General features: G+C 47.3%; 1 protein-coding gene across 1 annotated transcript in view; it reads left to right on the top strand.

Annotated features, from left to right (window-relative positions):
* CCDC146 (coiled-coil domain containing 146) overlaps nucleotides 1-22632 on the top strand; it is a 1748551-nt gene that overhangs the window by 588707 nt on the left and 1137212 nt on the right. The window contains exon 6 of the mRNA XM_069628051.1: nucleotides 339-548. Within this exon, the coding sequence (XP_069484152.1) occupies nucleotides 339-548 (210 nt within the window). The remainder of the gene's footprint in view (nucleotides 1-338; nucleotides 549-22632) is intronic.

Below are 22632 nucleotides of genomic sequence, written 5' to 3'. Positions count from 1 at the left end.
GTTGGTGTGAGCTTTCAATGTGCATATAGGCAAATGTAAAATAAGGCTTTTTACAGAATGCGTATAACAGATATGATATTTATTGACCATGGAAGGTGGAAGAAAGTGCGAATGGGAGGGGTTCCCATGTTGCAGAATTTAGTAATCGTTCACAAAATCATTCATGTATAAGATATGATGCATAACTCTTTCATGCAGTTGCTCAGTGTAGTGTTATGAGTTGGACATTGTTCTGCATATATGCTGCATGTTTATGCAATAAAAGGGATTTATATTTACAATAAAATACCTTAGCAGTAACAAGGTTTCCTTTTTTCTCTGTTTTTGGGTACTTGCAGCATACAGGAGTCTGAGATCCAACTATTACAAGATGCGAAAGGTTACACTGTTGAACTGGAACAGCAACAAAGGGAACTTGAGAAGGCGGATCAGTTCCCAGAGGTTCTGGATTCTGAGGTCTCCAACATGAGAGTGCAGCTTCTGAAATATCGTAATGATCTCAATGCAATTGAGCAACGAGAGTACCAAATGAAGTACAAGCTTGACTAGTAGGTGACCAACAGCTCACTTTAACATGTCAGATGTGTGAAGCATTGTAGCTAATATGTCATTATTGTAGTGGAAGGCTGGCTGCAATGGAACAGTTGCTGGTATTAACCAGTGATGCAACACATGCTTCTGCCGTTAAACTGATGTTCCAACATGTCTGCTATTTTCTTTTACCTTTTGTACAACATCTTTGCTTTTTTCCTTAGTGGCTCTATTGCTTGGAGATGTTATCTTCCTTCTCTGGTCAACCTTCTGACTTTACCTTTACCTGCCTTTTTGGTGGCAGTTCTTCTTTCGTGTAAAAAAGGTTGTTCCTCTCCTGATGCCAGGACTGCCTAAATGAGAAAAGGGCAGGTGGGAAACGGGGGAGGCCGGACCCAAGGAAAAACTCAAGCCTGAGTACAAAAAACCTTGGGGTGAGAGTATGTTGTTCCAAACAAGAAGCTGTGAAGATCTAGTCTTCTCCTTTCAGTCCGTAGCGAAGTTTCAAACAAATCCAATTTGGTATCCCAAGAAATGGTAATCCGAGTACAAAAGGATTAAGCGGCCCAGAGTAGAAAAGAGAGAGGGAAGCTAAGCCGGGGCAGAGTGAGGTGCGTAAGGTGCGAGTAAGGTGAGGAAGGGGCAGAATTCACTGCATAAGGCAAAGAGCAAAATGATTGCTGCTGGAGAGGCAAGGAAGGACGAGCAGGGAAAGAATCCACAAAGGGCGGGAAGGAAGGGAACAAGAAAAAGAGAACTAGCGTTACTGGCAACAAGGAAGTTGCAACGCATACGTGTTCTGAAGCGTCTCCTCTGTTACGAAGAAATCAGAGCGTAGGATGCATGGTGGCCATGTTGTGGATGGCACTTACGCGCAGTGGATTGGTTGGCAAAGGTTTCTTCCGCCAGCAATCCCAGAGGGACCATGGGCGGTTATGAGTTCTGACATCATTCCCCCTGCCAAGCCTGGACAAACCCGGTTTCCAGCGATGTAAGTGGTGGAAGCGATGTATTAAGGCAAGAGCATGAACGAAGCAAGCAGGTTTCCATGTTCTTTCCAAGGTAAGTATCCTTTCCAGTCGATTAGCTATTGCAAGGAACCACGATAATATTTGGAATCACAAATCTGAGCTACTTCATACACTTGATGTTGATTTCGAAGAACAGGTGGGGAACAGGAGACTGATGATAGGAAGACTGACAATCAGGACAGGAGCCAGGGTTGCTGCTTGAGAGACCTTTATTTTTATTCACAGGTTAAATGTTCAGTGATTAACCAATAAGGTTGGAGTTCCCGGTAGTAGCACAGTTCACTGTGGGATACAGCCAGGATATACGTTCCTTGTGAGGTGTCTCCTACTCACTCGGACCCGGATAGGCCCCCCAGTTGTTTCCACACTCCACTCCTTCTCCCTGCAAAGAGCAACACAAACTCCATTAGGCCAGTCCCCTTTATACCCCATCCTAGGCTTGTAAGAGGGCCAATCAGGGTCCATTCCCTCCCCCCTCCCTCTAATTGGTGGAGACCCAAGGAGCCCTCCCTCTAGATATAGAGCTGGCTCCCCCCCTCCTCTTCCTTTCCTCCGGTTGGCTGAACCCAGACCTCCCTCTAAGCTTCCATCCCCCGTCTGCTGCCTTTGCACACGTGTGCAGCCCGGCGTGCGAGCTCCCTGCAGGCTCTGCCCCCCAAGCATGGTGCTCCATGGTCAGCCCGCCTCGTGGGCTGTCCCGGGTCCGCAGTCATCATAGGCAAGGTAAGGTGGGGTTGAATTATTCCCCTATCTGTCCATCTCTGGGTAGGGGGAACCCCTCCGATGCTGAACGGCTGGCCCGAGTCCGGTGCTCGTTTATCCTAGCTCGGCCACCGCCCAACGCCGGAGGGAAATAGTCCAACCCGCATTCTGCTCGTCCGGGGGCCTGCTCTGCTCTGCCGCAGCATCAGCTCTCCGGGCCAATCCGAGAGGGGCTGGGTGTCAGGAGTGGCACTCTATTAAGACACCCAGAAGGGTTTGGGTGGTTGTGCCAAATAAAGTGGACAGATAAGAACACACACAGCGGAAAGGAAAGAGAACGAAGAGTAAGCAAGAGTAGCAAGGGAAAAGATACAGAATGAATACCCTCTTGGGGTGTATGCAGATATAGGAAAAGAGTATTCCACGAACCTTGGAAATACTCTAGCCTTCTGCACAGTTTGCTATAACAGAGGCCCACACTGATTGCTCATGACTTGGAACAGCAGCTCTGGGTGTCTGTAATGTAGAAACAGGACAAGGGAAGGGGCAGAGGTTGACTGATGGGAACCAACAGACAAGCTCTGTACAAAAGGGTCTACAAACAGTACAAGAGAAGATACTACAGACAAATCCAGTAAAGGAGGTGATAGCAAACTAGCAGAAGGAAATGAAAGGAAAGTCGTGTAACAGGATAGGATAGCAGAGGACAGTAAGGAGCAAGGTTGAGAGCTCAGAGGAGCAGGAAAGCAGTGAGTAAGCCCACAGGGGTAGGACTGTAAGGTAGAACGCCCAGAGGAAAAGGGCTTAGGGCAGCAGAGTAAAGCAGACTGCACGGCAAGGATCCCGTAAGGGCCGGGCAGAAAGGAGTGAACCCTGAGGGACAGGGCCGCTGAACGTAGAAGGTAGCAGAGGACTGTAGAGAGCTGCTAGGCCGAGAACCCAGCGGAAAAGGTAGGTAGTAGGCAACGGAGCGTGATAAGCTGCAAAGTAGGAAGGCCCTGAGGACAAGGGTTGTAGGTAGCCAGAGAGAGGTAGGCTGCAGAGCAGGGAGCCCTAGAGGACAAGGGCTAAGGCAGCCGGAGTGAGGCAGGCTGCAGAGCAGGGGAGCCCAGAAGACAAGGGCTTAAGGCAGCCGGAGTGAGGCAGGCTGCAGGGCAGGGAGCCCAGAGGACAAGGGCTGAGGCAGGAAAGCAGCAGAGCGTGATCAGCTGCAATGTAGAGGGTACGCAGGGCAAGGGCGGAGGCTGGAAGGCAGCAGAGCGTGATCGGCTGCAATGTGGAGAGCCCGGCAGGGCAAGGGCGAAGGCTGGAAGGCAGCAGAGCGTGATCCGCTGCAATGTGGAGAGCCCGGCAGGGCAAGGGGGAAGGCTGGAAGGCAGCAGAGCGTGATCCGCTGCAATGTGGAGAGCCCGGCAGGGCAAGGGCGAAGGCTGGAAGGCAGCAGAGCGTGATCCGCTGCAGTGTGGAGAGCCCGGCAGGGCAAGGGCGAAGGCTGGAAGGCAGCAGAGCGTGATCCGCTGCAATGTGGAGAGCCCGGCAGGGCAAGGGCGGAGACTGGAAGGCAGCAGAGCGTGATCAGCTGCAGTGTGGAGAGCCCAGAGGAGCAGGGCTGTGAGGCAGGGAGCCTGGAAGGCTATGGCTGGAGGCAGCAGGGTGGAGCAAGCAACAAGGCAGGGTCCAAGCAGGAGTGAAGGTAAGCAGCATACAAGATCCGTAGAAAGAAGCAAAAGGTGGAGGAAGAACTCTCAGATGCAAGAGGCTGAGCCACTGCAGGCAGCAGCCTTTATACTGCCTAGCCCAGCACAGAGGCAGGCTAATTGGTTGCACCTGGCTAAACACACCTGCAGGCAATCGGCCACCTCCCTTTCTGTTCCTGGGCTGGTGGAAGCAGGGCAAGTCTCTAGGGCTTCTGGGGGGTGTAGTTCCATTGATAACCAATAGGAACAGCCAGGAATCAATGCTTGTAGCCAGGTGCATTATGGTATGCGTAGTTTGTTGGAAATAATAATTAAGCAGCAAAGTCTCGCAAATGGGAAATAAAGTTTCCAAAGTAAATATAGATAGATCCAAGAGTCTGTTGTAAATAAATGATAAACATATAGTCCAAATTGAGCGTAAATGGATGCGCCCATGGCGCAGGCATGACACTGGGGCTGCGGCAGCGCAGGCGGCCCCTGCACGGGAGGCCGAGAAGGTGTCCCCGGCCCCCGCAGCACTCCTACAGAGTCCCGCACATATGCTGCCTGCGGCGGAGCGGGCGCTGCCTGCACCGGCACTCGCAAGGCACCCTGCTCCACGCCCAGCCCTGCTCCCTCGGGCACCTCTCCCCATACCTCCATCCTCACAAAGACACATTTGGTTTAACTGATTTAAGTAAAGAAGAATGAAACACAGGATGGATTTTGATCCAAGTGGTGGGTAGTTGGAGTTTAAAAGCCACTGGATTGATCTTCTTGAGGTTTTTAAAGGGTCCATAGAATTTAGGTGCAAACTTGCATTTGCGAAGATGTGCAGGTAAGTAGTTACTAGACAACCGGACTTTGTCTCCAGATTGGTACGTAGGGTCTGGGTTGTGGTAACGATCTGCGTGTTTCTTGTCGTGTTCTCTGGCTTTAGCTAAGGTGAGGAGGGCTTGTTGTTGGTCTTCTCTTAGTTGGGAAAGGGTTTCGTCAACTGAAGGAACCAAGGCTACTATGACTGGGTAATGAAGGGATCCATGTTGGGTTGAATCCATAGTTGCAGAAGAACTGAGTCATAGCAATTGATGAATGAAAATAATAATTATTGTAAGAAAATTCAGCGGAAGGCTGAAGACTTACCCAATACTCCTGAGCTGCAGAGACAAAGCACTGTAAGCATTGCTCTAAGGTTTGATTGGTGCGTTCTGTGCCACCATTAGATTGAGGGTCGGAACCAGAACAAAAACAATTTTGAATACCAATGTTCTTGCAAAGAAACTTCCAAAATATAAAAGTATATTGAGAGCCTTAGGAAGGCTATCAAAATTGAAGATTTCCATAAAGAATATACGACCCATTTCAACTGCGCAAGGTATCTTGGAACAAGGCGTAAAATGGGACATCTTCGAAAAGGTATCTACAGTGACCATGATGACAGTACAGTTCTTAGAGGGAGGCAGGTCCACTAAAAAATCAGTTGCAATCCTGTCCCAAGGATGAGAAGATAAGGTAGGTTGGTGAAATTTCCCTGCGGGTCTTTGGCGTGGTGTCTTAACTTGTGCACATACCAAATATGATTGGCAAAATTCGGTAACTTGTTGGCGGAGATGAGGCCACCAGAAATGCTGTCGGATTAGGTGAGGAATGGGTAATACTCTGTGATGCCCTGCGACTTTGGAACTATGGCATATCTAGAGGGCCTTCCTTTGTAAGGTGTCTGTTGGGAGATACAAAGAAGGATCAATAAACCATAAGCCATCTTGTAAAGCTAGTTGTGTGGTAACGTAACCGGATCATCAGCGGAATATGACTCTTTAACTTCTTGAAAAAACGTTTGTATCATGAATACAAAGCAGTATGTGGAGACATCTTGTCAGGATTGATTTTACTTTTGTCAAATGGCGAGTCCATGCGGGCCAAGGCATCAGCTATATCATTGTCAGTTCCTGGTATGAACATCTGATGAAATTGGAATTGAGAAAAGAAATAGGCCCATCGGGCTTGTCGGCTGTTTCTGCAGTCGAATGACTGTTACATCATGAGATTATGATGATCTGTACGTAATTCAGTTTACTGTTCTTCCTCTAGGATATGGTGTTGTCATTCCTTGCAAGCATTTTTCAGTGCCAACAGCTTCTTTTCTAGGACCGAATAATTCAGTTCAGAAGAAGTCAGGGTCTTGGAGTAGTACGCCAGAGGGTGTTTTTCCTTGTCGGAAGCTACTTGTTTAAGTACCACGCCAATAGCGCCCCCTGTCTCTATGATAAATGTTTTGTGGGGATCTGGCTGGATTAGATCTGTACCAATCTGCATGGGTTCTGGATGTTCCTGATGTGCTTCTGGAGCCGTTGGTGGAGGGAATAGAGGACGGGAGGTGAATCCCCTATTCTTTATTTTCTCAAAATCGATTTGAAGTACTAATTGTATGACAGCTTCTAGTGTGGAACTTTGGATACTTAGTCCTTCATTTCATATGTAAGACACCTTCTGTATATTGTTAAACAAGCCTCATTGGACCATGCAGCCTGAGCAGCCATTTGTCTGAATTCCTTGTTATAGGTGAGAATATCCATAGCACCCTGCTGTACTGGGTACACTAGGTCTGGACGGTTCAACATACGTTTAAGGGCCTGTGTGAAAGCATCCAAAGAATAGAGGAAAGGGTTGTCTGAAGTGACCAGATTGGTTGCCTAGGTCAAAGCACTCCCTGACGTGTGGCACCAAGGACCCCACCTTTGCTCTATTATTCTGAAAGGAGGCTTGGCGGAAAGAGAATTGGACTGTGCATGTGTCCCAAAACTCTTTTAATCTTTTGGGGTCTCCGGTGAATTTATCCACTGATAGTGCTGTAGCAGAGGCTGGAAGAGGCACTACATCACAGAGTTGAAGAACTTGTTTTAGAATCAGGTTTTCATTTTTTAAAGTCTGAACTTCCATGGTGAGGCTTTGAACCGCCGCTAACAACTACTGTAGTTCAGCCATGCTTTCCGTCAATACTGGGCATTGCAAGCTTTCAGACTATATAACTTTACCAGCTTTTTTGGTGGCAGTTCCTCTTTTGCGTAAAAAAGGTTGTTCCTCTCTTGATGTCAAGACTGACTGAATGAGAACAGGGCAGGCGGGCAACACGGAAGGCCTGACCCAAGGAAGGGAAAACTCCAGCCTGAGTACAAAAAACCTTTGGGTGAGATATGTTGTTCGAAATGAAAAGCTGTGAACATCGGGTCTCCTTACAGTCCGTAGCGAAGTTCCGAACAAAAGAATCTAATTTGGTATCCCAAGTAATTGTAATTTGACTACAAAAAGATTAAGTGGCCCAGGGTAGAAAAGAGAGAGAAACTCAAAGCCGGCGCAAAGCCGGGTAAGGTGAGGAAGGGGCTAGAATTCACTGCATAAGGCAAAGAGCAGAATGATTGCCGCTGGAGAGGCAGGGAAGGACAAGCAGGGAAAGAATCCACGATGGCCGGAAGGAAGGGAACAAGAAATAGAAAACCAGCGTTACCGGCAACAAGGAAGTTGCAACGCATTGCAGTGTGTTGTAGACTCGGTCTTAATGTCCAGGTTCTGAAGCTCCTTCTCCGCTACATAGAAGGCAGAATATAGGATGCATGGCAGCCATGTTGTGCATGGCACGTACGCACTGTGGATTGGTTGGCAAAGGTTTCTTCCGCCAGCAATCCCAGAGGGATCACCAGCGGTTACGAGTTCTGACATCAACAATGTTTCTGGTGTGTTGTTTCCCCTACTGCCTTCTTTTGTTCGTATATCAGTGTGTGCCCATCTGGTCTCCTGTTATGCATGGCTCACGTTATCTCACTACAGATACTTTCTCCTCATCTGCCCACTACCCCAATGAATCCTCTGGCGCTGAACCTGTTTGTGATGGAGTAATAAACTCTTCGAGGGGATTGTCCTCTGACGTATTCCACATCTATGACAGGTAATCACCACAGCTGTGCTGCTTCGGAAAATTTTCGGCTCCTGCGTCGATGACGTTGATAAGCTGTCCTCGAGCTCCGTCGAGCCGACATGTTATAAGTAGGACGCATGACGCCCGTAGCCTCTGTTCCGTTTTTTCCGTGAGCGTGTTCGCTTCGGAATCTCAGCGCACCTCGGTTCTTCTCCTGATTGAATCGGTTCTTCGTTCTTGGTTTTTGTGAAAAATCATGTCTTCATTTTCTTCTACCGTGCGGTCGGGCTTCAAAAAGTGTCGGGACTGCGGTTCCAAGATGTCGCTTACAGACCCGCACAGCGTCTGCCTCTGGTGCCTCGGCGAGGACTACGCCACGGATGACTGTGACGATTTCCAGTCTTTGACGTCAAAAGGCTTTGCGGGAGCGGAAGAAGAAGCTATCTGTAGGTAGGGTTTCCAAACCGCGAAAGTCGAAATCCGCTGGGCTTTTGACCGACGATTCGAGGGGCGACTCTCTGCGTCAGCGTAAGTCCAGGGGTCTCGGTTCCGGAATGGTTCCCGCCATTCCTCTGCCTCTTCTAGGCACTCGCGGAAGCGCCGTCACCGGTCGCCTTCCTGTCCATATTTAAGCGCTCATCTGAGGAGTGTTCTTATTTTAAGATTCCTTTGATTTCTCAGTTTCTGAAAGGGCTCACTAATGTGTTTCCACCATCACCTTTCCAGGTGCCTGGTTGGGATTTGAACTTAGTTCTGAAATTCCTAATGGGAGCTCCGTTTGAGCCCTTACATTCTTGTCCTTTGAGACTGTTGACCTTTAAAACTGTATTTTTGGTTGCGGTTACTTCTGCTTGCAGAGTGAATAAGTTGCAGGCACTATCCGCCAAGCCACCTTTCACGGTGTTCCATAAGGACAGCATTGTCCTTAGGGTTCGTCCTTCTCTTCCGAAGGTTGTGTTGGACTTTCATTTGAGCCAGAAGGCCACTCTTCCGGCGTTCTATCCTCCTACGCATCCTGGTACGGAAGAGCAGAGGCTCCATAGGTTGGATCCTAGGAGAGCTTTGAGTTTCTACATCTCACCATGTCCTGGGTCAGAGTGGACGATCAGCTCTTTGTAGGATACGCTGGAAGGCGTTTGGGTCAAGCTGTTACTAAGCAGACCTTGTCCAGATGGATTATCTTGACAATCTCGGAATGCTACCGTCTGGCGGGTAAGGACCCTCCGGTAGGCTTACGGGCCCATTCTACTAGAGGTGTGGCTGCCTTCACTGCTCTGCAGAGGGGTGTTCCCATTCATAACATCTGTGAAGCAGCCACATGGGCCTCTGTCCATACTTTTGTAAAACACTACTCCCTGGATGCTATCCATGGGCAAGATTTGGCCTTTGGCAAGGCGGTCCTCTATTCTGCAATTTAATTGGGCATTATAAAATTCTAAATTCTTTTCCCACCTCCATATGTTGGTACTGCTTTGGGAGTCTGTCATAGATGTGGAATACTTCGGAGGACACAATTCTCCTGGAAGAACAAGTTACTTTCTTACCTGGTAACGTTTTTTCGATGCGATGTTCCTCCGACGTATTCCACATCGCACCCTCCCAGTCTGCCCCTCTACAGAATTTCTTATGCGATTGCAGCTTACATTTCCGCAAGGCTTTCTGTAGTCATACTGGCAGAAGATTGGTGCCACACGTTCTGGGGAAAAACTACAACTGAGGCTACGGGCGTCGTGCGTCCTACTTATAACATCAGGTGACGTCGGCTCGACGGAGGCCCTCGATCACAGCGTATCTACGTCATTGATACGCCGAACAATTTTCCAAAGCAGCACAGCTGTGGTGATTACCTGTCATAGATGTGGAATACATCGGAGGAACATCCCATCGAAAGAAGGTTACCAGGTAAGAAAGTAACTTGTTCTTCTCAACCGTCAGGGAAGCCAACCCTGCTCTTGCACCCTCAGGTTAGCTCTGACTGTAGCTCCAGTGAAGGACTATCTGTTTGTGTGAACTGACCCATGTGCTGTACACTGTCACAACGTGCTTTCTCTGTTGTGCCTGTTATAAGTGATGATGCTATTGCAGCTCAGAACAATGTGTTGTGATGAGATGTTAACAGCCCATACCCTATTATTCACCCTTGACTTATCCTTGGTTCTATATTTCATGTGCAGGATTTCAACACCCATTACAGCATGGTATCATGGGTTGTAACACATGATTGTAATAGTGGTCTTCAAAGGGTTGGGCAAGCTGTTTGTGTCCAGGAGTGTGGCAGTCACTTCTAAGGGGGTTTTTGAGAGGCAGTGGAGGACTTTGGAGTCAAGGGAAAGCCACCAACTAGATGATGTGATTCCTGGAATTAGTTCCAACCAGTCCATGAGCACCAGAGCCAACGGAACAGGACAGGAAAGTCCTGGCTTTGAAGTGCACCCTGAGATGTACTATATAGGAAGTAGAGAAGGGTCTCCCACGGTAAGGGATGTCCATTTCTGTTTTTGCTCATTTTATACAAATAAATACTGAAAGGAAACCCAGTGATTTTCATCTGTATTTATGTGTAAAAATCAGTTAAAACAGTAAACAGGGAGCCTTAAATATGATCAAGGGACAGAAGCCCAAAACTTAAGTACAGGAAGAGATTTGTGAAAAATATCATATGTCCAAGAAGCGTGACAGTCTAATTTAACTGTCCAAGGACCCACTCCTGGAGTTTAGGTATTCTACACTGCATGCCATAGAGGTGGAGAAAACCAGGAATGGAGCATATTTGGGACACAGAGAAAAAACAGAAACCCATAATCCGGTAAGAACAAGTAGTTTGTCCGCTGTGACAAGTCCAGTCCGCTGGGATGTCAAGAGATGATGGGAGCCACTCTCAGCCTGGGGAGGTAGGACTACCCTTGAGAAAGCCAGAGGCAATCCAACCCCAGAGGACAGTGGCACTTGAGGGCCACAACCCCTGTCCCTCCCTCCAGTCTGCTAGCCTGTATTGGTGCAGTACCCCATTGTCTGACACCATGCTGCTAAACAAAAATGCTTGCCAGTTTCTTTCTGTTTCCCTATAGACAACTTCCAGGACCTACATGACAACTGGCAGAGTGAGAGCAGTACTCCTGTGCCACATCCTATCTGCATGAAGAGACCACAGATCTAGACCCAATTAAGGGAGAACAACCTTAGAGCTTCCCACGCTGCTAGCGTTCGGACACTTGAAGCAGAAGGCCACAGAATCAAGAGAGCAGGGGAGATGCAGCAGCGCATATGCCTGTATTGCTCTCCCCAGAGTGCACGGAAAACATAAATCACCAATGCAATTATAGAGCCAATACTTTGAACGCAGAAAGACGCAATAACTCGCAACCACACACTCTTAGAAGATAATCAGCACTTATACGGCTATTTATTCAAAGTTTAGAAGCAACCAGTAATAACATAGAAATAAATCACAGAAATAATATAGACATAAATCACAGAAGAAGCAAAGAATTCAAAAGAAAATACATCACCGTGAGCGTAACTGGATTCCTCATCTCGCCCAGAAGCGGCTGGAAGACCCCGGGAACAGCCAGGCCGAGAGCACCACAGCTCACAGGAATGCCGGACGTAAGCGTCCTCCTCCAGCTGAAGTCTCACCTGACCACCCCCGGGTTTCCGCATATATACACACTCCAAAAAGGGGTGGCACTTCCCGAACCTTCTGGAAATGGCACTTGCGCATTGATGAGCAGCCGTCGGTTGCCAGCTGGGTCAATCGACAGCCACCCTCAAGGAGCAGAGTACCTCCCTCCTCTAAAAACACGCTCCGCGGAGAACAGTAACAAATCATAACAAAGTTAGCTTTCCCGGCAGAAATGTCCTTGACCGCATACCAGGTTTGGAAAGCATGTTTACTTCAGCACCGTGAATCTAACACTCAGCAAAATGTGTGCAGCTTTTCACTGTGGCATGAAGTAAATATCCATCATGGCTCAGAGCGCTCCCAGAATGCACTGCGCACCAGCGCCATTTTATTTCAAGCATAACAATTCCACCCTTGGATATTTACCTTCCATAGCCCGGTGGCAAAGGAGCCGGTCTCTGAAACCTACGAAACATGAAAACTAAATTGGGAATACATTGAATACAACAACAACAAGCTATTATGATAGCTAATATAGTGAAAATGCAAGCAAAAGCGTAACCTAATGTACCCCCAATATCAGGTATCCATGAAAATAACCAATCCCACCAATTCCCAGTACGATCTTGAGACACTTGAGAAATGAGATCCCTCAAACCTCGAATATGACTTTCAATGGATCGTGAATGGTCACTTAGATTAAAACAACACATACCTTCAAATGCGTTACACCCTAAATTATGCAATAGATAATCAACAGCAGCTCTCTTCTGCAAAGTTGCTTTTCTAATAACTTGACTATCAAGGGGTAATTCTTCTAATGCCTGAGAAGTATGATTAAGGCTTTTGACTACTAAACATGCTAATTTCATCAAAGATTTGTAACCCCCAGCAGCTAAACCCCAAACTCCCACTAATGAAAGGGTTAATGCTAGAACCTCAGCTTCTGATAACAAGTGTACATGTGAATCACAATCCGGAGATAGACCCACAGATTCGAAAGTTGACCGTTTACCTCGAGTTATCGCTGGGTGTAAAGGAAACATCATTAGTCCTAATCGAGTTAAAGCACATGGACTTCCGGAAATGTTAGCTGGAATATAAGTGTATGTGATGTTGCCACATGAAAAGAGCCATCCTGTTGGAAGTTTCACATGTTTCAAATGACTGGCAGCTATCACTGTATGATTACAAGACATAGTATTATTTACACTTGTGCATGTGCGCTGCACTCACGAACACAGTCGCTGCTCAAACCTTGTATGATTGTGCTGTTTGGTTAAATTGATCTGTTGGCATTTGCCAATTTCTTGTGCATTGCATGTCATGAAATAACATACATCACCTTGGGTTATATTATAAGTAATAACACGTGTCAAATTTCTCCATTTGCGATCGGTTTCTTGGCAAAACCTACAGTACTCATAGACGGAAAAAGATTGCCTAATATCCGAATCTTGAACCAAAGAATCATTGTGTGTGACGCCGAACACATGCTTTAAAACCGGAACAGGCGTCGGCACTGCTACTAAGCACGTAGTCAGTAAAGCTTCAGCATTGGGCACATCAGTAAGACAGAAGTGCGATATGTTGAGCACCTGCTGTGCCAGATATATCCACATATTCTCCGTCTGGGTGATCATAGGAGAATGTTTTTGCCGTCCTGAAAATGCTTTTCGCATGACTGGCATCAAGGTTGTTTTCACTTGCTCCTGACGTGTTTGCCGCATTTCACAAATCCATGTCTTTGGTCTGGCTGGCTTTTCTGCATCGGCATGAGGCTGCTTTGGGACAATACTATTCATCACTATCAGTATCCCCTTGATCACTGGCACAGATGTGACATTTTTCGTTGGTAGCAGCAGGCTGTTTAATTCTCCAAAAAGGAGTCCATTTAGTACCACAATTACACCAGCCAGACACAGGATCTACAAGGCAAACCCAGAAAAGAGATATCAGTGTTGCACATCACTCTCTCCAGTAACATTTTTCTGCAGGCACATATTGCCATTTCTTTCTACCAGGCTCCATGACTAAAACTACTTGATCTTTGCCTGATGCAATGACATCTGCGGGCACTGGTGGGCCACTTGGCTTTTCCACCCACAACTCTTTTGAATTAATCTTCCATCCATTCTTTTGCCAAGTTGGCAACCACACTGCCAATCCATTCGCCACTGACCATGAATCTGTGTACACATAGCATTGACCAGGTGTCTCTTGTTTCAATGCTTGGTAAACTGCGTAAAGCTCTGCAAACTGACTGTTCTTCCCTTTCCCTGACATTGTCAACATCTTTTTTGTCTTGGGATTGTATGACACTGCTTTCCAGTACCGCTCAGTTCCCACATATCGAGCTGAGCCATCCGTGAACCAAGCATGCTCTGTTTGCTCCACGGTCAAATCGCTGTAAGGTACTCGCCATTTCACGGGAGACTCACGTTTTTCAGGCACTTCCGGTGGTATATAATCTGAGGGCGGTATGTTGGCTACTTGCTCATGTAATTTTGCAACTCCACCCTTCCCTGATTTGGCTCTGTCTTGAATATACCATTTCCATTTAATTATGCTGGCTTCTTGAGCATGTCCTATTCTATGCATTTTAGGAGAGCTCAGTACCCATTGCATGATTGGTATTTCTGGTCTCATTAATACATCATGGCCCACCGTCATTTGCTCGGTATCAACAAGGGCCCAATAACACGCCAGCAATTGCTTCTCAAATGGAGTGTATGAGTTACCAGCATTGGGCAACCTACGACTCCAAAACCCCAATGGCACACGTTTCCTGTCTTGTTTCTGCCACACACTCCAGTTAGCATAATTGTCTTGTACAGACACATTTAATTCCACTTCGCATTCCTTCAATGGCCATAAATTAAGCACCTGCTGCACAGTGTCTTTCACCAGCTCAAAGGCTTTCTGCTGCTCCTCCCCCCACTGAAACTCATATTTCTTTCATGTCACCTTGTAGAAGGGTGCCAATATCTGCCCTAAATGGGGAATGTGGTGTCTCCAAAACTCTAACAGCCCTATAAACTGCTGAGCTTGCTTTTTGTTCATTGGAGTGGTGAATTCAAGTATTTTCTGTCAGGCTTTTGGCACCATTTCTCGATGCCCATGATGCCACTGAATCCCTAGGAATATCACTGTTGCAGCTGCACCTTGAATTTTACTCGGGTTAATCTCCCACCCTTCCTTCTTCAATCCTTCCATAATGACATTTAACTGGCTTTGCACACTGTGCTCATCCTTGCCCTGAATCAAAATATCATCAATGTAATGAGAGATTTGTATGTCAGGTTTACACGGTATCTTGTCTAAGTGCTCTGCCACCAGCCGGTGACAGATAGTCGGGCAATGTATGTACCCCATAGGTAGCCTCGTGAAAGTGTACTGACGTCCACTCCACGAAAATGCAAACTGCTCTTGACACTCTTCAGCAATTGGCACAGAGAAAAATGCATTGGCTAAATCGATCACTGCATACCAAGTCCCCTCAAACTTTTGGACATTCTCAATCAAGGTAATGGCATCTGGGACTGCAGGCACTAAGGGAGGAGTGTGTTTATTCAACTCCTTGTAATCCACCCTCATCCTCCATGACCCATCTCCCTTTTTAATAGGCCAGAGAGGATTGTTCCATGCGGTGGTAATAGGGCGTAATACACCCGCCTCTACATACTCTTTGATGGTGTCTGAAATGTCCTTGTGCCCCCCAGGAATGCTGTATTGTTTCATTGCTACCCGCTTGGTTGCCACAGGCACTTGTACTGGGGGCATCTTCAATTTGCCTACGGTAATGGGTGTACAGATCAATGCACTCACCCCAAACTGGTACATTTTACCGCCAAGTCCCAAGGTTAACCCTTCCAAAATGTCAAAGCCAATTATATATTCAGGTATCGGGACAATCAACACTTGGTATTTCTGCCTATTCAAATTGCCTATTTTCATCTCCACTTTCGTTTGTTCTGCGGGGGTCTCCTTCCCCCTAGACCTGTAATAGTAAACTATTTGCCTTTAAATCGTGTTGGATTGCCATGAATCAAAGAGGCCTCCGCCCCGGTGTCTATCAATGCTCGCACCCCTTGTGTATTTCCTGGCCCCCAAAAAATCTTAACATCAACATGAGGCCACCTATCAACTTTTATGCGGGCAGACGCTGCCGGAGCTTGGCCGAAGCCCTAGTCAAACTTCGAATGAGTGTGACTCGACTCCGCCTCTAACATCGCACTCACCACCTTTCTCAAATCAGCGTATGTTAGCTGGTACGGGGAAGGTGTCCCCATAGACCCTTTGTCTTCTTTTTCCGCTGGGGGAGCAGACGGTGAGGTGTCCCCCTGTGGCGTGGTGACTACTTGTTTCTTAACCTGTTTATAGCGCTCTTTGGCTGCAAGTCCTCGTTTTTTGTATAATTCATACATTACTCTGGTTTCAATGCCATCAATTTCTTCGTGTGGCACACCATCTTTTAACAAAGCCAAAAACATGTCTTTTCGGGACACTCAGGAGTCTCTGCTATCTTGGCACCTGCCTTCGGTTCTTCTCTCACTACACCCCTCTCTCTCCTGTGGCTTGTTATCGCTCTTATCCCACTCCCCTAAATCTGCAAGTTGCCGAATGGCATCCGCTACGTCATCAGTAGCTTTGCCCGTCATACCTACGAGCAAAGTCATAATGACACTTTTGTATGCGGGTGGCGCGGTTCTAATCACCATGTTTCGAGTTGAAACTGAGAGCGGCACGGCTCCCATGTGATCAGGAGCATCTATGTGAATAGCCTCTTTCATAGCATGCTCTCTGACTTTTTGAATTTCCTCTCTCAACGTATACCACTTCGTTTCTTCGCTAGGCAAATCTGTGGTAATGGGGTATTTACGGTTACATGCTTGGGCTACCAGGTGCAACAAAGACACCTGTGTATCTTGACCACTTGCTTCAGGGGGCGGTCCTGCCCTTAAGACCTCCTGTACATTGGTATCAATTGACAGGGGTAAAAAACGCGGTGAATCCGTAGAATCTACCAACAACCCTGCAGCACCCCCATCTAGCAATCTCACCATCCATGTCAATAAAGCTTCCCCTGATTTTTGCCTCAAACGGGTAATAATTTCCCCAACCTCCTGCTGTGTGTAATCCTCCAGCGTGGTTAAATCCACCATTCCGCCATCAGGATTCTGCGGGTGGGGTCCTGCTCGCCGTCTTCTAACGGGCTTAGCCGCCACTGTTTTCTGTTTCACTTCCATTTTGGGGTCAGACTAATTTGCGGAACTACTTTCTAGACTAGTTGAATCAAAAATATCACCATCCCACTTAACCGGATCCCAGTCCACACCAGCGGTAGCGATTACAGCTGCTACCTTTCTTTTGTTGACCCTCCCCGTCTTTTCCTATACTTATACCGAGCTACTCTGACTGCTGCCCTCTTGGCCACAGCCTGATATGTGTCAGCCTTATCTTTAAACGGTTTCATTTGAATCTGCTGCATTAACGCAGTCTGCCTTTCTGCAGCCAGTTCTCTCTCTAATCGCAAAACCTCATTTTTCATTTCCACCTTCATTTGATGTATTTTCCTATAAGCATGCAAAAGAACCCAACCTCGCTTACCTAATGCCGCACATTCTCTGCCACGTTCTACTGGAACTTGTTGCAAGCATACCATTACATCAGACGGATCGGCATCTCCCAATCCTTGATCCCATGTTTCACTTAGACCTGCACCACATGCCCACGCCTGGGCCAATTTATCATATGGACTCTTAGTCCAGCCTGGAATAAAAACATCAGAACCGTCACCGCCAGCGGTAACGCTCTTCTTCCTGAATAAACTACTCATCGCAAACAAAACAAAACCTCTTTATATCTATATATTTTTTCTCTCCACACTGCAATCACTCCCACAGGCACGCACACACCAGCAAAGGAAAAAATCTTCACTACTCAAAAACCTCACTACCCACTTAATTTCACTTGCAAGATAACCGAATCCTATCTACGTTCAAACAGATTCTTGAATACTCGGAACAACTCATCACAAGTATCCTGTTTGTGACGCCAAAAATGTATTGCTCTCCCCAGAGTGCACGGAAAACATAAACCAATGCAATTATAGAGCCAATACTTTGAACGCAGAAAGACGCAATAACTTGCAACCACACACTCTTAGAAGATAATCAGCACTTATACGGCTATTTATTCAAATTTTAGAAGCAACTAGTAATAACATAGAAATAACTCACATAAATAATATAGACATAAATCACAGAAGAAGCAAAGAATTCAAAAGAAAATACATCACTGTGAGCGTAACTGGAGTCCTCATCTCGCCCAGAAGCGGTTGTAAAACCCCGGTAACAGCCAGGCCAAGAGCACCACAGCTCACAGGAATGCCAGACGTAAGCGTCCTCCTCTGGCTGAAGTCTCACCTGACCACCTCTGGGTATCCGCATATATACACACTCCGAAAAGGGGTGGCAGTTCTCAAACCTTCTGGAAATGGCACTTGCGCATTGATGAGCAGCCGTCGGTTGCCAGCTGGGTCAATCGGCAGCTACCCTCAAGGAGCAGAGTACCTCCCTCCTCTAAAAACACGCTCCACGGAGAACAGTAACAAACCATAACAAAGTTAGCTTTCCCAGCAGAAATGTCCTTGACCGCATTCCAGGTTTGGAAAGCATGTTTTCCTCAGCACCGTGAATCTAACACTCAGCAAAAGGTGTGCAGCTTTTCACTGCGGCATGAAGTAAATATCCATCATGGCTCCGAGCGCTCCCAGAATGCACTGTGCACCAGTGTCATTTTAGTTCAAGCATAACGATGCCGCTGCGAGGAAGAAGGCACAACACTTGCCAGCGTCAATAACCAAGACCCTCGGGCAGTAATCAGCCCCCTCGACCAACAGGGACTAAAATCAAGGGGCACTGACCCTGGCATGGACAACACTTACCTAAGGGGAACCTGGAGCAAAGCCCCTCAACATGAATTTAGACATTATACTACCCGGGCCACCATCTGTATACTACGTTGGGCACATGCAGAGAAAAGGGGCATAGCTTTTCTCATTATTTATTATCTTTGCTGCTTGTAACACCTCCTGGAGAGCAAGAAAGGGCTAAATTGTTCAGGGCAAGTGAACCAATGGCAGGAGGAGGGGAACATAAAGAGAGAAACAGGAAGTTGTTTGTTTGAGTGAGGTCAGAGGAGGAGGCAGAGACCAGCAGGAGGAAGTAAGGCTAAGCGGAGTGTGGAGACGATTTCTGGAGGAGGTGAGGTATTTATTAATGAGTGCAGGTTGATTGCATTATGAGTGTGCGTGAGAGGCTAATGGGAAGGGCTAGAAGAGAACGTGTAGGGAGTGTATCTAACAGATTTGTGTGAGCAAATTGAGGCTGTCTGAATAGGAGGTGAGGTGAAGTGGTATGAATGGAGGAGTAGTGGTGTGGATGGAGGAGTAGTGATGTGGAGGTAGGGGCAGCAGTGTGGAGGGAGGGGTACTACTGTAGAGGAGGGAGTAGTGCAGAAAAGGGAGTTGTAGTGTGGAGGGAGGAATAGTAGTGTGGAAGGGGGAACAGTAGTGTGGATGGATGGAGTAGTAGTGCGGGGGAGAGCGTAGTATCAAGGAGGAAAAAGGTAGTTTCAAGGAGAAAGTGGTAATGTTAAAAGGTGGAGGCGAGGCTTGGAAAGAGTGGGACACATCGGAAAGACAGAGGAGAAAAGCAGATTGTAGAAGGAATGAAGGAGTGAAGGAGGGTAGAGTTGGAAGGATGAGAGAAACGAGACAAGAACAGAAGTGAGAGGGTGAGTAGTATGTGGACGTGATAAGAAGACCAAATCAGCTAGAGTGTCTGTAAGGCACAATCCATCATCCTTTTTACAATGCTAACTACTGGCTAGATTAGGGAGAATCTAAGAATTCGCTGAGGAAGTATAGACGGAGATGGCCTTTAGGTTCTCACTGCCAGTATCAAACAGATCTCAGACAGTAGAGAGAAACAAGCAATGTGCACTGACCTGGAGTTTAAAGATGACTGGACTTGCATAAGAAGTGCCTTTATAGATGAGAGATAGAGAAAGGGACAGCTATAGGTCATCAGGAACTCAATAAAATCCCTTGAACCATTTCAAAGCGTTGAGTATTCTTTAAGCCATGATGCAAATCACAGAACGTTAAAAAAGTAAACCCCATCACTGCCAGCGCATGGAGTGGGAGCATGGATCTGCCTGGCTGCCATGGGTCTTGAATCACTAATAGATGGTGGCTTGCTCTTTTTAGCCTGCAGAAACATGAGCCATCATTTTTTAAGAGAATGTTGCCAATTCGGGAACGTACAACACATGAATTCAGCAGTCCCTGGTAAAGATCAGTGATAAAGGAGATTATGATGGATTCCTTCCTCCCACAGATTCCTCATCTAGGATATCCTATCCACAGCATAGCTGTCCTTTGGAAAATTCCACTGTCATGGGCGCACACCGCTGTGTGTCTGCTCCATTCAACGCCTCTACATGATCTGCTCTCGACATGACGTCTGGGCCATTATATATTGAGATGCCACAACCCCAACCTCAGTTCCCTTTTTGCGCACACGCTTTCCTTCAGGAACATGCTCTTCCAGCTTTTTTGAATTTCTTCAATGCCATTTCTAACCATGCAAAGGCATCTGGCTTCCAAGAGTGCACGGTGTGCGGCGGGCAGATGCCAGTATCAGTTTCACACTGATTTTGCCTCTATTGTTTGGGTGAGGAGCACGACATCCAGGAGTGTTGGTCATGCCAGTCCATGCACCTGGGAGCCATATAGGAGCAGTGGCGAAGATCTTCACCCACGTCGACAATGCGAAGGGTGAAGTTGTGTGGTTTGTTGGGGGTAATGCGATGTGTTTGAGCATTCCGAAGATACGATTTACACGCACAAGTAAAAGCAGAAGGACAAGAAGAAGAACCACCGCAAGAGATCCCGCTCCCCAAGTGGATTACCACATCGGCATTCTTCATCCTCTTCTAAAAACAAGAGCCACTGCTCCAGGGACTTCATAGAGAAGGGAGCTTGGGTACCCTTTCTGATTCAATACTCCACTTCAGAGGAATTGGAACAATTTCACTTGAAGATGCTAGACCTCTTTGCTAAGGCACAGGTGGCTTAGACCTATGTGTTGTTGGCTCCAGCCACTGCGCTGATGGCCACTGTCTCGGCACTGATGGGTCCCACTGCGTTCTCTAGGACTGGCATGGTACCCGCTGGCGATCACTCCTGCACGCCTATGGGCTCGGGCCTGTACCCAAAAAAGGACGTAGTTCCCCAGTGCCATCTGTAAGAAACATGAGGGTATTCTTCCAAGTAGACCTCAAAAATCCCTTATTCAGGTGGCCAGGGAGGGGCTGGCGCTCTCAGATCCCAACCCTGGTGGCGGACGAGCGAGGGAGGATCACCAGGGCAGGGGAGCCTGGGGTTATGCTTGGATGCATACCCCAGTAGATTCTCATGATTCTACCAGGGACAACGTGCCTAAAGCTTTTTTTGGTTATTCTGCATCCACCTGCCTTCCAACCAAAGAAGCTCCCTTAATAAAATCCTCCCACCCCGACAACTCTAGTAGACCAATTAGGAACCCCGTTACCTTCAAAAACCACAACTCCCAGAGTCATTGTTTTCCTGTTTTCCGTCTGAATACTCCCAACCATTCTTCTCCACATCCCTATGATTATTCATTCCAGAACACCCAATCTACCTTGACAAAACCTTACCAATTCCTCCCCTCTGATTATCATTTTCTGCATTCCCAACCTGCACAGACAAAACACTACAGTTCCCACAAACCCCCCTGTATATTTTCTGTCAATAAACCTGGTCATTCCAGTTTGTTCCACACACCCTACAAATCTCACCTTTCTGAATTTACCCAAACCCCTATCAAGAGGACTATAATCCCATACAGCACCACTTCCTTCTATACCCCGTAGGATGCTCGAGCACTCTAACTTTCCCCCTTTCCGACACAAACCCCTTCGCACATCACGAAAGACAGCAGACTAATTTTAGAACTGTTCACCTCACATGTCTCAACCTAAGGGTCAGGCAAAGTCAGGCAATTGACCAAAATCACACACACCTGACAGCCCTTTGCTTTCCCCACAGGGATAAAAGGTGGAACACGAGAGCACAGGACGAGCAAGGCAGACCGCACGACGAGCAAGGCAGACCGCACAACGTGAGAGCTAACTCAGCGCAGCAATTCAAGAGGAGGCGAAGGATGGCAAATATCGAGAGGGTGACGAGGAGAGAAGTGACCTTGCCAGGGCCGTGAAACCTCCGCAAACGGAAACATAAGACTGCGAACAAAGGCCAGCGTGTGTTGCAGCAGGTGTCAATGGTACCTGAGACCCTCCTCCACTGATTGCCAAGCCGGGGAGAGACACTTGTCTCAGTGGTAGCAACTTTGACTCGAAGGAGAAGAAAGCCAAGCAGTTCATCACAGCTAGTGAGTCGAGGGAAGAGCCGATAAAAACCGAAATGTGTTGAACTATAAATAGCGAACGGCTAAAATTGAACTTTTAAAAGCTAAAGAGGGGGAAAACCAGCAACAGAGGAGGCCGGCACCACGTGGGTGCTCAGGCAGGAAACTCTGGGTGATAAACCGATGGTAGAAAGACTGCTGTAACCAGAAGTCCTTGGGAATAGGCGAGAAGAGGTCAAAGTGGTCATTGAGGGGTCTTGTAAAATCCTCAGTATCGTCTAAAGTCTTTGACCGACAGAATAATGAAAGGCAAAGGGAGATGAATCCCACTTGGTGAAACTAGCGAATGATCAGTGTGTTGACAAGAATTGGCAAGAGTGAACCCGAAAGAGGGATGCCGATGGAAAGGGGCAAAGTCTAAAGTCCCACAGAACAGTGTGTTGATGAGAGTGAACCCAGCAGAGGGTAGTCCACAGTGAACTGTCCGTAAAAGTTGGCGAGAGTGAACCCGGCAGAGGGAAGCCGTCAAAAGGGGCCAAAGCCCGAAGAACTGTTTAAAAAGACATTTGAGATTCGTGAAAGTAAGAAATGCCACAGTGAACCCGAAGGAGGGAGACTAATGTACAAAAGGGGTCCAAACCCGAAGGAGGGGAGATCTAGGGGTGGAAAGTCAACACCCCAAAGGTCCATTTGGAAAATA

The sequence above is a fragment of the Ambystoma mexicanum genome, chromosome 12 (genome assembly GCF_040938575.1).
Source record: "Ambystoma mexicanum isolate Mex_15411 chromosome 12, UKY_AmexF1_1, whole genome shotgun sequence".
In the NCBI taxonomy this organism is placed as follows: Eukaryota; Metazoa; Chordata; class Amphibia; order Caudata; family Ambystomatidae; genus Ambystoma; species Ambystoma mexicanum.
Note: the sequence above shows the minus strand (reverse complement) of the source record. Positions and strands in the feature narration are given on the sequence as shown.